General features: G+C 53.4%; 2 protein-coding genes across 3 annotated transcripts; one reads left to right on the top strand and one right to left on the bottom strand.

The window, feature by feature from the left end:
• Positions 1-3,107: 3,107 nt before the first annotated feature.
• Positions 3,108-5,952, top strand: ZFAND2B (zinc finger AN1-type containing 2B). 2 transcript variants are annotated; one of them, XM_030917000.1, is made up of 10 exons: positions 3,108-3,163; positions 3,288-3,360; positions 3,645-3,739; positions 3,966-4,097; positions 4,190-4,341; positions 4,563-4,655; positions 4,734-4,794; positions 4,880-4,947; positions 5,282-5,354; positions 5,672-5,952. In XM_030917000.1, the coding sequence occupies exons 2-10, from the start codon at positions 3,306-3,308 to the stop codon at positions 5,726-5,728; spliced, it is 786 nt and encodes a 261-aa protein (XP_030772860.1). In that variant the 5' UTR covers positions 3,108-3,163; positions 3,288-3,305; the 3' UTR covers positions 5,729-5,952. The 2 variants fall into 2 exon arrangements, with proteins under 2 accessions (XP_030772860.1, XP_010358578.1); XM_010360276.2 differs by having other exon boundaries at positions 5,568-5,952.
• Positions 5,953-6,077: 125 nt separating this feature from the next.
• Positions 6,078-15,020, bottom strand: ABCB6 (ATP binding cassette subfamily B member 6 (Langereis blood group)). Its single transcript, XM_030916277.1, has 19 exons — positions 14,145-15,020; positions 13,690-13,827; positions 12,656-12,836; positions 12,368-12,469; positions 12,001-12,184; positions 10,965-11,086; positions 10,384-10,493; positions 10,119-10,184; positions 9,824-9,949; positions 9,587-9,663; positions 9,436-9,499; positions 9,238-9,323; positions 9,015-9,072; positions 8,387-8,491; positions 7,247-7,421; positions 7,016-7,128; positions 6,684-6,778; positions 6,534-6,602; positions 6,078-6,349 (listed from the first exon to the last, which is right to left on the bottom strand). The coding sequence occupies exons 1-19, from the start codon at positions 14,691-14,693 to the stop codon at positions 6,238-6,240; spliced, it is 2,532 nt and encodes an 843-aa protein (XP_030772137.1). The 5' UTR covers positions 14,694-15,020; the 3' UTR covers positions 6,078-6,237.
• Between the last annotated feature and the right edge of the window lie 241 nt (positions 15,021-15,261).

Here is a 15,261-nt window from a genome sequence, read left to right as displayed (position 1 = left end):
CTTAGTCAGGACTATAACCCATCAGTCAGAAAAATGTTTGCCTGGGAAGAGAGATAGTACTGTGAGAGCTTCATTCACTTTCATTGTGGTCGCTGGGGTCTCTGAGGTAAGTCTGTTATGGCATGATATGGTCTTGATATGTGTCCCCTCCAAATCTCATGTTGAAATGTATTCCCAATGTTAGAGGTGGGACCTGGCAGGAGATGATTGGAACCTGAGGGTGGATCCCTCATAAATGGCTTAGTGCCATCCTCTTGGTGATGAGTGAGTTCTCACTCAGTTAGTTCACATGAGATCTGGTTTTTAAAAGACTCGGGGACTTCCCTCTTCTCTCTCTTGCTCCCATTCTTGCCATGTGACATGCCTGTTCCCCCTAGGCCTTCTGCCATGATTAGAAGGTTCCTGAGGCCTCACCAGAAGCTGAGCAGATGCTGGCACCATGCATCCTATACAATCTGCAGAACCATGAGTAAATTAAACCTCTTTTCTTTATAAATCAACCAGCCTCAGATTTTCTTTTTTTTTTAAAGACAGAGTCTCACTTTGTCATCCAGCTGAAGTACAGTGGTACAATCATAGCTCACAGCAACTTCAACCTCCTGGGCTCAAGTAATCCTCCCACCAAAGGCTCTCGAGTAGTTGGGACAACAGGTGGATGCCACCATGCCCAGCTTTTAAATTTTTAAAAATTTTTTCATTTATGTATATATGTATGTATATATTTATTTATTTTGAGATGGAGTCTCACTCTGTCGCTCAGGCTGGAGTGCAGTGGCGCGATTTCGGCTCACTGCAAGCTCCGCCTCCCGGGTTCATGCCATTCTCCTGCCTCAGCCTCCCAAGTAGCTGGGACTACAGACACCCGCCACCACCACTGGCTAATTTTTCTTTTTTTTCAAGATGAAGTCTCGCTCTGTCATCCAGGTTGGAGTGCAGAGGTACCATCTCGGCTTACTGCAAGCTCTGCCTCCCGGGTTCACACCATTCTCCTGCCTCAGTCTCCCGAGTAGCTGGGACTACAGGTGCCTGCCACCACGCCCGGCTTATTTTTTTTTGTACTTTTAGTAGAGATGGGGTTTCACCATGTTGACCAGGATGGTCTCGATCTCCTGACCTCGTGATCTGCCTGCCTCAGCCTCCCAGAGTGCTGGGATTACAGGCATGAGTCACTGCACCTGGCCAACTTTTTTATTTTTTGTAGAGAGGGAGGCCTTGCTATGTTGCCCAAGTTGGTTTCAAACTCCTGGTCTCAAGTGACCCTCCCACCTTGGCCTCCAAGGGATGGGATTACAGGCATGAGCCACTGTGCCTAGCGAGGTATTTCTATAAGAACAAATGACTTCATGGCACTTCAAGCATTCTGGCTCATGCTCAAAAATGAGATCCGAAGATTTTTATTTTTTGAGTTCCACAAGACTTTGGTTATCTGAGCATTTGTAAAGTGGGAGTGGGGAGAGCAGCAGTGTTTATCTTTGCTTAGTCTGCTCCATACACGTTTCTCCAAACTGAAAGCCTACAATTCTTTTTATTTTTGTAGAGACAGGGTCTCACTATGTTGCCCAGGCTGGAACTCCTAGGCTCAAGAGATCCTCCTGCCTCAGCCTCCCAAAGTGCTGAGATTACAGGCGTCAGCCACCATGCCGGGACTGGAAGCCTACAATTCTAAATTATACCGATTAATATATATGGAGAAAAAAAGGAATAAACGAAATTCTTAGACTCAAATGATTATAATGAGACTGGAAAACAATTATTTGAAATCTGACAGTTTATATATTGAAACAAAATAAAAGCATTTATAAAGTCCTGGAAGTAATTTAAAATAAAAAGAATATTGGCCGGGCGCGGTGGCTCAAGCCTGTAATGCCAGCGCTTTGGGAGGCCAAGGCGGGTGGATCACGAGGTCAGGAGTTCGAGACCAGCCTGGGTAATATGGTGAAACCCCCTCTCTAAAAATACAAAAATTAGCCGGGCACAGTGGTGTGCACCTGTAGTCCCAACTACTTGGGAGGCTGAGGCAGGAGAATCGCTTGAACCCGGGAAGCAGAGGTTGCAGTGAGACGAGATCGTGCCACTGCACTCCAGCCTGGGCGACAGAGTGAGACTCTGTCTCAAAAAAAAAAAAAAAGAATATTGGTCAGGTGTAGTGCCTCACGTCTGTAATACAAGCACTTTGGGAGGCCAAGGCAGGAGGATCACTTAAGGCCAGGAGTTCGAGACAAATCTGGGCAACAAAGTGAGACCCCCATTTCTACAAAATAAAAATTTAAAAATTAGCTGGGCATGGTGGCTTGTGCCTGTAGTCCTGGCTACACTTATTTAATGATCACTGAGAATATTCTAGGCTAGTGTTTTTCAGAGTGTGGTGCATGGGCAATCTGTGTCAGAACTCCTTCAGGTGCTTCCGACTGAATTAGAAGCTCCAGGGCCCGGAAATCCGCATTTTAAACTTGCTCTGTAGGCGATTTGGATTCACACTAAAGACTGAGGATCACACTGTTCTAGGCACTGTTAGGTGCTGGGACCTAAAACGAAACAAGGTAGACGTGGTTCCTGACTTCCCAGTATACTTATATAGGGGCTGGGGGACAGCTCATTAGTGATATGGGTGCTAGAATGGAAGAAGGAAGATCACATAGCAGGTGCACCTAGTTCAGACTGAGGAGGGTACCCAAGTCGAAACTGGAGGAGGGATCTGCAGCTCTAGAGACACCTGTACTTCAGGGAAATATGGGAGCTGTCAGCTGGTGGAGACGAAGGGCAGCCGTGACCGTGAACAAAATGGCCAGGAGGAGGGCATCGTGTGTGAAGCGGGCCTTAAGGACCGAATTGTGAAAGACCCCAAACCACCTAGCCTTCCATCCCCTAAGATATCCGTCTTTGCCTTCGCTGGCCCTTTCGCCCATCCCTGATCCCTCAGAGAGACCCTCTGCGGAATACGCCAGCGCCCAGGGTCGCGGAGCCGCGCACGAACATCCCGTCGCCTCGGGACAGTCTTCCGGCTCTCAGCTTCCCCGAGCAAGGCGGGGTTTTAGGTTCGACCCAGGCGCTCCCCGGCTGCCGGGAGACAGCGGCGACGCGCCAGCCCTGCGTGATGACGTCAACGCGCCGCGCGCGCCGAGGGAGGAGCGGGCGCCGTGGGCCGGCTGGCGCGGGGGCTCCGGTAATACGGGCTGGGCGGGGGAGAGGAAGGGGCGGAGCAGGGAGCCCGCCAGAGTGCGGGGTCGCGGTCCGGACCCGGAGCACGAGCCCTAGAGCCTCTCAGCACTCGTCGCTTCTCCTAGCAGACCCCACCCGGCCTGGCGATGGAGTTTCCGGACCTCGGGGCTCACTGTTCGGAGCCGAGCTGTCAGCGCTTGGGTGAGGGGCGGAGCGCGCGGGGGGCGGGGCCCAGCGGAAAGGGACTTTGAACCGCAGGTGGGGAGGGGTGGGTGGGTTCCCAGGCTGGCAATGCCGGGGGGCGGGGCTTGAAGTTGGGGGGGGGGTCAGCGGCAGAGGGGGCGGGGCCAAGGAGGTAATGGGCTTGGGAAGCGGCAGTGTGTCGCAAATAGGGTGGTATTTGCCTTCCGCTGAGTGGAAGGCTTGAGTGAGAGAGAAGGACATCGAGGTCCCCCTGGACCTGCAATCCGACCAACTCTCTGCAGATTTTCTGCCGCTTAAGTGTGATGCTTGCTTAGGCATCTTCTGCGCAGACCATGTGGCCTACGCCCAGCATCACTGTGGATCTGCTTACCAAAAGGTGAGGGGGCGATCCTCAGGGTGAAAGCGGGCAGATGGAGAATGCGTGCAGAATACCCCAAATCCGTGTCTTACATTTCTTTTCCCTTTTGTCTTTCTGAGGCTGTCAGTGCTGGGAAACACTGTTTTTTTGAGTGTTTGTGTTGGGTCCTATCCAAGTTCTTTCAGGACCAGAGATTTGTTGGACTGGAGTGGGCCACACACTGACCCTTGCTCCTTGACTACAGGATATCCAGGTACCTGTGTGCCCTCTCTGTAATGTGCCTGTGCCTGTGGCCAGAGGGGAGCCCCCTGACCGTGCTGTGGGAGAGCACATTGACAGAGACTGTCGCTCTGATCCAGCACAGCAAAAACGTAAGGTAAACATTGTAGGGATCAGAACTACGGATGCCTGGAAACCCAAACAGCTAGTCAGAGTCTCAGCAGGGACAACCTTCTCACTTCACCTCAGATCTTCACCAATAAGTGTGAGCGCGCTGGCTGCCGGCAGCGAGAAATGATGAAACTGACCTGTGAACGCTGTAGCCGAAACTTCTGCATCAAGCACCGGCACCCACTGGACCATGATTGCTCTGGGGAGGGGCACCCAACCAGCCGGGCAGGGTAACTGCAGCCAAGTCTTCTACTTGCCTTTGGGACTATTGCATTCTTTTGGAACTGACTCAAGCTCTGTTGTTACAAATTGGGGAGCTTCAACCATATCCCTGTTGGCTAGGGGAGTCTTTTAGCTTCCTTTTCAAGTGCATGTTTTTCCAGAACTCCCCTCCTGAATTCCTGGGTAAGGTTGGTTCTTAGAGACATGCCAACAATATCTTTCCCTACAGACTTGCTGCCATCTCCAGAGCACAAAATGTGGCTTCTACAAGCACCGTCCCCAGCCCAAGTCGAACCATGCCTTCCTGTCCCTCTCCCAGCAGGTAGGCCTGCCCGTTTCCCTGCTCCCCCTTTTTCCCTTTCACACCTCTGACCTCCACCTCTTCAATGTTTGGTCATAGAGCCACAACCCAGTCTCCATCCTGGACAGCCCCTCCAGTGATTGCTTTGCAGAACGGCCTGGTGAGTTGGGCAGAGGTTGGATGGACAGAAACAAACACACAGAGAGTGAAGTCCAAGGACACTGGTCTTCTTTCTCCCTTTGCAGAGTGAGGATGAAGCTCTGCAGCGGGCCCTGGAAATGTCCCTGGCAGAGACCAAACCCCAGGTTCCAAGGTATGCTACCCTCTTGTGAAAGGGCAAGCTGTGGGCAAGGGTTTGGTCTGGAGGGAAGTAGGTGGGACAACTCTGACACAATGCAAGATAATTGCTGGCAACGTGGGCTCAAAATTAAGATAAACTGTATCATCCTTGACAAGTTATTTAACCCATGGAGCCGTCATTTCCTCTATAAAAATGGGGACAATACTAACACCCACCTTGTAGTGTTACTATGAAGACTGAGATAATCCCCAGCAGTGCTCGGCACTGTGAGGCCCGACATACACAGAACAGATACTCAAATTTTAGATCCTACCATCATCCAACTTAAACTGTTCCTCCCTCCCAGTTGTCAGGAGGAAGAAGACCTAGCTTTAGCACAAGCACTGTCAGCCAGTGAGGCAGAATACCAGCGGCAGCAGGTATGAGGCCGGGGTGAAGATGGGTGCTGCAGTGGGAGGGAGGAAGAAGTCAGGGATGGGGGTTCTTCTGAGTGGTGCAGAGTTTTGGAATGGTGGTTGTCCTTTGGTTTTCAGTATGACTCCATCCTGTACTGAGCTCTGAAATGAGGGCCGTCCCCTCATTTCCTTGACGTTGCACCCTGTCTTCCCTTCCTTCCCCTCTCCTTGCTCCAGGCCCAGAGCCGCAGCTTGAAGCCATCCAACTGCAGCCTGTGCTAGGGCCCTGGGCTTGGGGAGGGAGGTTCACCTGAGGAGGACTGTGGCCCTCACACCTCTAGGGTACACAGGGAGAGGCGGCCCGGAGTAGCCTGGAGGGCAGAGACAAGCGGGAGTGATGTGGAGGTCGCCCTGGGAGCCTCTGGAAGGCTTTGCTAGTGTTCCAGCTGAATGGGAGAGAGCAGCTAGCAACTGTTGCCTGGTTGGGCCCTCGGTGGATGCTGGCCAGGCCCTACTATCAGCCCCTTCATCATGTCATTTCCCTTGTGCTGGAGCTGCCCTGACATGGAGTGGGCAGGAAGGGTCCTGGAGAAAATAAAGGATCTTGGCAGTTGATAGGACATACAAGTGGTGTGTTTCTCTCTCCTCTCTAACCTCAAACAGAAAAGCCATGTCAAGAATGCTCACCTGACATACGGGTAGAGGCCCATTGCAGTACCCCACCCCACAAAGCCACAGTGATCCTCACACAGGCCACATTTTTATTTCCCCAAAAGGTGTTTTTCTGAAAGGTCCCTTTCCCTTAGTGTAGTAGCACCGCACCCCAAGAGCAGGATGAAATAAGCTAGGGAAAGGGCATACATCTTATTCCCTTCTGGGTTTTGAGAGGGAAGTGGCCAAACTTTTGTCATCGTTCCATGGTCTGAGGCATAGTGTCTTCAGAGGTTTCTTCCTGTCCCTGCTGCTGCAGCTGCCACATGTCAGCATACACCCCACCTCGGGACAACAGAGCCTCATGCCTGGGGTGAGGAGGAAAGTGTGAGTCCCAACCATCAGTTTTACCCCAAGGGTCCTTGCCGCCAGCCCGCAGAGAGGCTGGGATGGGCAAGGGAGGTCCCCTCCAGAAGCCTCTGGGACTTCACACCCCCTTTCCTGGAGCCCTCAATTCGGAAGACCTGTCCTTTTGATCTATGTGTGTCTTACCGTCCCCTCTCCACGATACAGCCATCCTTGATGACGAGGATCTGGTCAGCATTGACCACAGTTGAGAGCCTGAAAAGTCAAAGATCAGTTGCCTACTACCCCACCCAAAGCGGCCACACCGCCAGCCGCCCCAGGCCTGTAGTCCTGTACCTGTGTGCCACTACGATGGTAGTGCGGTTGGCACAGACTTTGGCCAGAGAAGCCTGGATGGCCCTCTCATTAGATGTATCCAGCGCTGATGTTGCCTGTAGAGAGGGTCCAAGTAAAACTGTTCCTGCCACTCAAAACCCCAGTGGAAGGAGGAGGCAGGCTGCTGGCTGAGGCCTCAAGAATATACAAGAGCCTTGTTTGGGCTTGAGAACTGTAAAGTGTGTTTTGTGAGACGTGGATTCATGATATCTGTTCTAGGTGGGGACAGTGCCCAGCAGGAATGGCTTGAGTATACACAAGGGAGGAAGGAGGGGAGGAGACCCAGGGCGCACCTCATCCATCAGAATGATGTCCGGAGCCTTGAGGATGGTGCGGGCAATGGCGACACGCTGCTTCTCCCCACCGCTCAGCTTCAGTCCCCGCTCACCCACCTGTGTCCTGTACCCTGTGGATATTACCCACCACACATTTCTTACGTGGAAGAAACAAACGGAGGGAACAGGGGTCAGAGATTAACAGGGCAACACCAGGAGGGGAGGGGACTCTCTGCAAAGAAATCTTACCTTCAGGGAAAGCCATAATGGCATCATGGATGCCTGCAGCCTGAGCAGCAGCCTCTACCTCATCATTCCCAGCTGTGACACAGCCGTAACGGATATTGTCAGCGATGGTGTCATTAAAGAGAACAGTATCTTGGGGCACAACTCCAATGTGAGACCGGAGAGAGGCCTGGGTCACCTAGGGCCAAAAGACCACACACTCTGCCTTGTGAGATACCCCCAAGGCCTGGGAGGGAGGGTAGGCTGGCCAGAAGCACATGGGATAAGAGGCCCTGGTAAGAATCCCACCATCACTGCCCCAGATCTTAGCCGTGTGGGCAAATCACTCCTCTGTGTTTCCCCATCTTCTCTTCCCGCTTCACCAGATTGCCGTCGATGTTTTGTTTTGTTTTGGGATAGAGTCTCACTCTGTCACCCAGGCTGGATTGCAGTGGCAAAATCTCGGCTCACTGCAGCCTTGACCTCCTGGGCTCACGCAATCCTTCCACCTCAGCTTCCTGAGTAGCTAAGACCACAGGCACTTGCCACTATGTCAAGCTAATTTTTAATTTTTTGTTGAGATGGGGTTGCCAGGATATGTTGCCCAGGCTGGTCTCAAAATCCTGGACTCAAATGATCCTGCTGCCTTGACCTCCCAGTGTTGGGATTACAGGTGTAAGCCACCACACCTGGCTACAGAAGATCTTTGTACCTTTGTTTTTGTGTGTGTGTGTTTGTTTTTGTTTTGAGACAGGGCCTTGCTCTGTCACCTAGGCTGGAGTGCAGTGGCATGATCACAGCTCACTACAGCCTCCTGGTGGGACTACATGTGTGTGCCAGCATGGCCAGCTAATTTTTGTATTTTTTGTAGAGAGGGTGTTTTGCCATGTTGCCCAGGCTGGTCTTGAACTCCTGGGCTCAAGTGATCCACCTGCCTCGGCCTCCCAAAGTGCTGGGATTACAGGCATGAGCCACCTTTGTAGCTTTTATGGCACCACACAAATCCTTCATAGGACTACTTTACTTGTGTGACTGTAGGTTATATCATGCTAGAATGGCCCTAGTTTGTTGCAAGGGTGACATCGACTCTCTCTGGACACCCAGCCCTTATCATTCCTCCACACACAGACCCCTAAACTACAGTATTCTCCTGAGCAGCCTTACCTGTGAAATGTCCTGCCCGTCTATTCGGATGCAGCCAGAGCTGATGTCATAGAAGCGAAACAGCAGGCGCAAAATTGTGCTCTTCCCTGCCCCAGATGGGCCCACCTGTTGCATTGGAAACAGTGGAAAAAATCTCAGGCCCACTGGCTTTTTTTTTTTCTGAGATCGAATCTCACTCTGTCACCCAGGCTGGAGTGCAATGGCACGATCTCAGCTCATTGGAACCTCCGACTCCCAGGTTCAAGTGATTCTCCTGCCTCAGCCTCCCAAGTAGTGGGATTATAGGCGCCCACCACCACGCCCAGCTAATTTTTGCATTTTTAGTAGAGATGGGGTTTCACCATGTTGGTCAGGCTGGTCTCAAGCTCCTGACCTTAGGTGATGTGGCCACTTAAGCCTCCCAAAGTCCTGGGATTACAGGCATGTGCCACCACACCCGGCTGAGGCCCACTGGCTTTTAAGGTTCCCTCTCCAAGAGGTCACCGATGTCCGTGGAGGCTGCACCATTCAATCCTGTTGCCTGTCATGACTGGGCTCTCTGACTCCACACCCTGGGTCATGAGCTACCATGGGCACTGAATGAGGGAAGCTTGAGGCATCTGGGCCGAGTGGCTGAGTCTCCTCTCACCAGGGCCAGTGTCTGTCCAGGCATCACAGTGAAAGACACGTCCTGCAGAGTCTCCCGCCTGCAAGGAAGGGTGGTTGCTCAGCAGGCGCCCTCCATCACCAGAGCTGCTAGTAGGCCCTGCCCCTCCCCTGCCCAGGCTCTTTTCCAAAAGCAGGGATTCAGAGCAGTGAGAAGTAGGAAGGCAGTGTGCAGAAAAGCACAGAAAAGCAAAGGAAGGCCTCACCCGTCGGCGTAGCTGAAGTGCACGTTCTCAAACTCAATTCGGCCCTTCTGAAAGCGAAGGGGCCCTGCTCCAGGAAGGTCCTTCACCTGGAAGGGCACCACCCATGTGTGCTGAGGTTCTCAGCTTTGTACTTTCCAAGCACAAGAAACACCACACAGCTCCTCCTTCCCCAAACCCTACTCCTCTCCCTTCACTCACTTCTGTCTCCTCTTTAAGCAAGTCAAACATGTTCTCCATGTCAATGAAGTTGGTCTGGATCATCCTGCAAAAAGGTGCTGGTTAGGACTTCTCTGAGTAGCCAGGAAATAGTAATGTGCCCTGGACAGGTGAGGGCCAGGGCTCAGATTACCTGTAGTAGGTGCCAAACCAATTGAGGGGCATGTACAGCTGGATGATGTAGGTGCCAAAGAGCACATAGTCCCCAACCTGTGGCGATCAAGGAAGCGGACCACGTCACGGGAGGCCTGCAGGCTGCTCTTCTTGTGTCACCCTGCCCACTTCCTACCCAAGAGCCTGGTGGCCCAGACACAGGCCCCAGGCCCCCTTTTCCTTGTGCCCCACTCTCTCATCCAAGATCCTGCCTCACCTGTAGTTTCTGCTCACTGACAAAGTATGCACAAAGCAGGGAGCCGGCGAGGAGCCCAAGCCCAATCACCAGGTTCTGGGTCTGATTTAGTAAAACCAGTGAAGCACTGGACTTCCACTCCAAACCCTGAGGGCAGTAACACAGGAAGAGGAATGTCCTATACACGATGGCCATCAGTGAGTCCAAACCTGGGCCCAGGCCCCTTCCACCCCAACACTCGACTATTACTCCTGGCCCTGAAAATTCTACCAGGCCAGGGTATTATTCTCTGGAGACCTCAAACTAGCACCCTCACCTGATATTTGATGATGGCCTCCCGATAGCGCTCCGCTTCATACCTCTCGGCGTTGTAATACTTCACCTGATGAGTTCAAACCAAAATTATTTGGCATGGGCACAACACATGGCACTCGGGTCATTCCCCCCAACTCTCAGTCCTCCTTCCTGATTTCAAACATCACACAAACATCACACCCCCACTCTCTGTCAGCCCCAGTGGTCCTAACCACACTCCTCCACATCTCCACACCTTACACCACTGCCACTGGGGCCTCTGTTACCGTCTCAAAGTTTAGCAGAGAGTCCACTGCTCGTGCCCGGGTAGCGTTCTCCTGTGTGTTCATAGCGCGGCGAAACTTGGTTCTCCACTCAGTGACCACAATGGTCAGGGCTGGAGAGTGACAGGATGGGGAGCAGAATAGGACATCATCCCCAAAAGCAGAGACCAAATGTCAATGTCCACTACCTGCCATGTACACACTAAACCTATGCTCAAGCCCAGAGACCCAGATTCCACAGGGAGGCATCTCTGCAACCTGCACAAAGCCTCATGTGTAGAAAACGCTTTTGGTAAACAAATGAAAGCAAGCTGCATCTTGTTACACAAACGAGGCTTCCTTGACCTGTGTCCACAGCGCAGACTTAACGTGACAAGAATGTCCTTCCCCAGCCCCTCAGCTAGATTGAGCTAAGGTTTGATTTGACAGAAGAGACCCGCCCATCACATGAGGAGCACCAGGAGCCCATTCAAGTCCACCAATCCAACACCTCCCATAGGTGGGTCACTTGAGTGGGGGCAGAGCTCATGGCCAAGGGAGTCTCTGGATAGTCCACGGAGATGGTGTCACCCAGCAGCACTCACTGAGGTAAAGACTCATGCACAGGAACACAATGAGGCCAAACCAGGCGTTGAAGAACATGCTGAAGTAGATGATGCCAATGACGATGTCGGCCAGCGTGGGGATGACATTGAACACCAGGTAGCTAGGAGGGCAGGTCAAGTGAATAAGAAAGGTTTGGGGACTTAGACCCAGCAACGCTGCCTCTAGACATTTCAGGGTAGTGTTTTATTTTCAAGCAACAGACTGGAACCAGTCTTAATTGATTCTACCCCAAGAGGTGGGTGGCTAAATCCACCATGCCCAAACTACAGAATTCTCTGTATCAATCACAATGAATGAGGGAGACCTTCAGGCATGAAAGAAAAACATATCTCCATAATGTTCTGGTAATAAACAACTCTGAGAATGATGGCTATGTCACAATACCATTTGTTTTAGCAAAAACCTCCACGATACCATATTAGTTATGTGAGTCTGCATATGTAGTATGTATGTAAAAATGCAAAAAAGCAGAACCCAGCCAGGCACGATGGCTCACAGCTATAATCCCAGCACTTTGGAAGGCCAGGTGGGCAGATCACGAGGCCAGGAGTTCGAGGCCAGCCTGGCCAACATGGTGAAACCCCCGTCTCTACTAAAAATACAATAATTAGCCAGGCACGCTGGTGCACGTCCGGTCCGTAATTCTAGCTATTCAGGAGGCTGAGGCAGGAGAATTGCTTGAACCTGGGAGGCAGACGTTGCAGTGAGCAGAGATTACACTACTGTACTCCAGCCTGGGTGACAGAGCGTGACTCTGTCTCAAAAAAGAGCAGAACCCAACATACTAAACAGTGCGAAGCTCTGAAGAAGTGAGGGCAGCTCGAAAGAGATTTGCCCTCTGCCTGCATTACCTGAGTTATTAGGAGAGCATGTATACAATAATCCTATGATTTAAAAAACACCAAGGTGGGAGGGGCAGCTCCTCAGGCAGGGTCTGCTCTCTTCCTCCTACAGGCCCCTCTCCCTGCTTCTCTGGCTCCACCCTCCCACATGCCCTTTCCACTGGGGTGGCACCTGAGCAGCCCTGTGACACTGGATGTGCCCCGATCCGCGATCCGCAGCACCTCCCCTGTGCGGCGCCCCAGGTGCCAGCGCAGTGAGAGCTCATGCAGGTGGGAGAAGATGCACAGCTCCATCCGCCGAGACGTGAACTGCTGCACCCGGATCCACAAGAAGGTGCGCAGGTTGCTCACGAAGCCTGTAGGAAGCCAGGGGAGGCCTCAGTAGGGCCTGGGAGCTGAGGGATATCAGCCCAGCACCAGGAAGTGAAAGGTCTGAGAGCACATGGGGGCTGGGGAGGAATGCTGGGAGAGGTGGATGGTGAGGGAATGCCTGTGGGAGGGGACTGTACCTAGCAGGATAAGGGCGGAGTCTCTCATACCTGTACTGCCAGTGCCACCCCCCTGGAGGAACTTGAGGAAGACGTAGCTGGTAACAGTCCAGGCCAGAGAGCTCCAAGGTGCCTTCTCAGTCAGCAAGTTCACTGTGGAGAAAAAGAGTCAGAGCCCACTTATGGCACCCAGGACTCTCTTCAGGCAAAATGGCCCCAGGTACCAGCCACAGCCTCTTTCTGACCACCCAGCTCTGTCCCACCTCCCTAGGTAAGGACCACCCCAGCCACCAAACTGATGAAGGACCAGCACACTGAGCTGGCACTCCTCCTGCTCACCAATGTTCCTATAGAATATAGGCACCAACACGTTGAGTGCCCGTTCCAAACCCATGAGCCCCAGGCAGATGAGCACCACCACCTGCAGAGCTGGACTCCCTCGAGGCCACAGGTAGCCACTCAGGAGGCGGAGCTTCCTGCCAAAATCTCGCCAGGTAGACTGTTGGGCTGTTGACTGAACCTAGGATGGTGAAACATGTAGGAGGGGAGCTCAGAAATCAAGCAAGTGCACTAGCCAAAAACCCGTTAGGGAAAAACATATCGGGTTATAGCTCCCAGGTATCTCAGACCCACAAGTGATCCTTGATGGGGTCAGAAAAACTAAGTTGCAAACTGAGATTTGGAAAAGAAGCATTTCATTTTGCAGGGAAGGAATGATGACAGGCAATGATATGAAGAGACTCTAGGATTCAGAAACTGAGGTGGGGCCTGGTGCAGTGGCTCATGCCTGTAATCCCAGCACTTTGGGAGGATGAGGCAGGTGGATCATCTGAGGTCAGGAGTTCAAGACCAGCCTGGCCAACACGGTGAAACCCCACCTCTACTAAAAATACAAAAATTAGCCGGGTGTGGTGGTGCACACCTGCAATCCCAGCTACTTGGGAGGCTGAGGCACGAGAATTGTTTGAACCCAGGAGGCAGAGGGTGCAGTGAGCTGAGATTGCGCCACTACACTCCAGTCTGGGTGACAGAGCAAGATTCTGTCTTAAAAACAAAAGGAGGCTGGGCGCGGTGGCTCACGCCTATAATCCCAGCACTTTGGGAAGCCGAGGCAGGTGGATCACGAGGTTAAGAGATCGAGACCATCCTGGCCAACGTTGTGAAACCCTGTCTCTACTAAAAATACAAAAATTAGCTGGGCATGGTGGCATGTGCCTGTAGTCCCAGCTACTCAGGAGGCTGAGGCAGGAGAATCGCTTGAACCCGGGAGGCAGAGGTTGCAGTGAGCCAAGATCGTGGCACTGTACTCCAGCCTGGTGACAGAGCAAGACCTTGTCTCCAAAAAAAAAAAAAAAAAAGAAACTGAGCTGTACCTGGCTCCTTTCCACATCTTGGTCCTCTTCATGAACCTGCAATGTATAGGACTGGGGACGAAGTCCAGGGGCCCAGAGACCCAGGACAAACAGCCCTCCAGAGACCACATACCGCAGCACCCACAGGCTAAACTGAACCTAGAATGAAATATAAGTGGAGAGAGTATCATTGAGAATAAAATTTCATTGTATTACTACTTATAATAGGGCCAGGGACTGGTGTCATGAACACATGCAGCACTTACAGGCTTAAAAAAAAAAAAAAAAGCAAAACCACAGTGACTCAGCAAAGACACACCCCACCAGCTGGCTATCAGCTCCCCGCAGGACTCAGCCCCTCCCTTCTCCCTTTGCTTTGAGGCATCCTAAAGCCTGGAAGCAGTGTGACTGGACATGCAGTGCTTTTTCCCAGGCCCGGCCGGCAGAGGCTTCCCCCTCCCCACAGAGTCCCTCACCTGCTGGCCCAAGTCCGCCCTTGCCCACCACCACTGTGGGCTGTTCCAAGACACCAGGGCCAAGTTCTCGGCTGCAAACGCCACAGTCCAGAGGAGCAGGAGACCCGGGCTGTGCCTGAACTTGATCCAGATGCCCATTGCCAGACGCTGCCGCGCCTGGCTCCGCTCCACGACGAGCAGCCACAGGCCACAGGCACCGGCCAGACTCTCCAGCACGGAGGCCAGCAGTAGGTAGCTTGGCAGTGGGGCCCCCCGGGCAGTGCCCACCCGGCCACCCAGGCCGGCCAGGGGCAGCGCCACTTGAAGTGTGGCCAGAAGCAGCTGCAGCACGTAGGGAGAGACGCGAGGGCCGGCCCCCCAAGACAGCGAATCAGTACCAGCGGGCCGCTCCCGGGGCCTGCAGGGAAGAGCCAGCACCAAGGCCAGAGCCCCCAGCGCCATCCGCGTCGAGGGCACCAGCGTGAAGAAGAAGCAGGGGCTCAGGCCATCCTGCATCCAGGCCGGACCCACGGGCCCTTCGGCCTCGCAGTAGTTGCCCACAGTCACCATGGCAATGCGTGGACGCCGGCGGAGACTAAGGGCACTGCGGGACCAAAGGACAGGACTGATCACTCGGAGAGGGGCGAGGACATCCGGGTGTCTCGGCTCAGGTAGCCGCTGGGCGCTAAGCTGCGGGGGTCCCGGGAAGGGACGCACGTGGACCAGGCCTCACTGCCCACTCCCCTCGCGCACGCGCCGCCGCCACGCACTCACGCAGGGCACGTACGCCGTCTGATCCCGGCCCCACTGGCTCTGGTCCCGGGACCCTTCCGCCGACTGCAGGCCCACGGGAATGCTCGGTTTTGGACTCGCACCGCGATCCACGGCTGTAGCCCCGCCCACATGACCGCCTCCAGCCCCTACCCAGGGTTCCCATTGGCCAAATGTTTCCGAAGGGGGGCAGGGGAAATGGTGCACGCGAGGAATGCAAAATACAGAGGTAGAGCCGGCTTGTTTACGTGCTCAGGGAGGGAAATCTGACCACCACGTTCGGCTGGACGCCTCCACGGAATCGTGGCTTGGGGCTGGAAACAGACCTCCACGGAACCGTGGGTCGGAAGCTGCCCTTCCGCCAGCC

Source organism: Rhinopithecus roxellana, chromosome 14 (genome assembly GCF_007565055.1).
Source record: "Rhinopithecus roxellana isolate Shanxi Qingling chromosome 14, ASM756505v1, whole genome shotgun sequence".
Lineage (NCBI taxonomy): Eukaryota > Metazoa > Chordata > Mammalia > Primates > Cercopithecidae > Rhinopithecus > Rhinopithecus roxellana.
This window is presented reverse-complemented; position numbering and strand designations above follow the sequence as displayed.

Coding starts and splice junctions, on each gene's coding strand:
- ABCB6 (XM_030916277.1), bottom strand. CDS start 14,693: ATGGTGACTGTGGGCAACTACTGCGAGGCCGAAGGGCCCGTGGGTCCG. Junction 9,073..9,237: donor CACTTCAGCTACGCCGACGG/GTGAGGCCTTCC, acceptor CCTTCCTTGCAG/GCGGGAGACTCTGCAGGACG. Junction 7,129..7,246: donor CATTATGGCTTTCCCTGAAG/GTAAGATTTCTT, acceptor TAATATCCACAG/GGTACAGGACACAGGTGGGT.
- ZFAND2B (XM_030917000.1), top strand. CDS start 3,306: ATGGAGTTTCCGGACCTCGGGGCTCACTGTTCGGAGCCGAGCTGTCAG. Junction 3,361..3,644: donor GCCGAGCTGTCAGCGCTTGG/GTGAGGGGCGGA, acceptor AACTCTCTGCAG/ATTTTCTGCCGCTTAAGTGT. Junction 4,656..4,733: donor TCCTGTCCCTCTCCCAGCAG/GTAGGCCTGCCC, acceptor GTTTGGTCATAG/AGCCACAACCCAGTCTCCAT.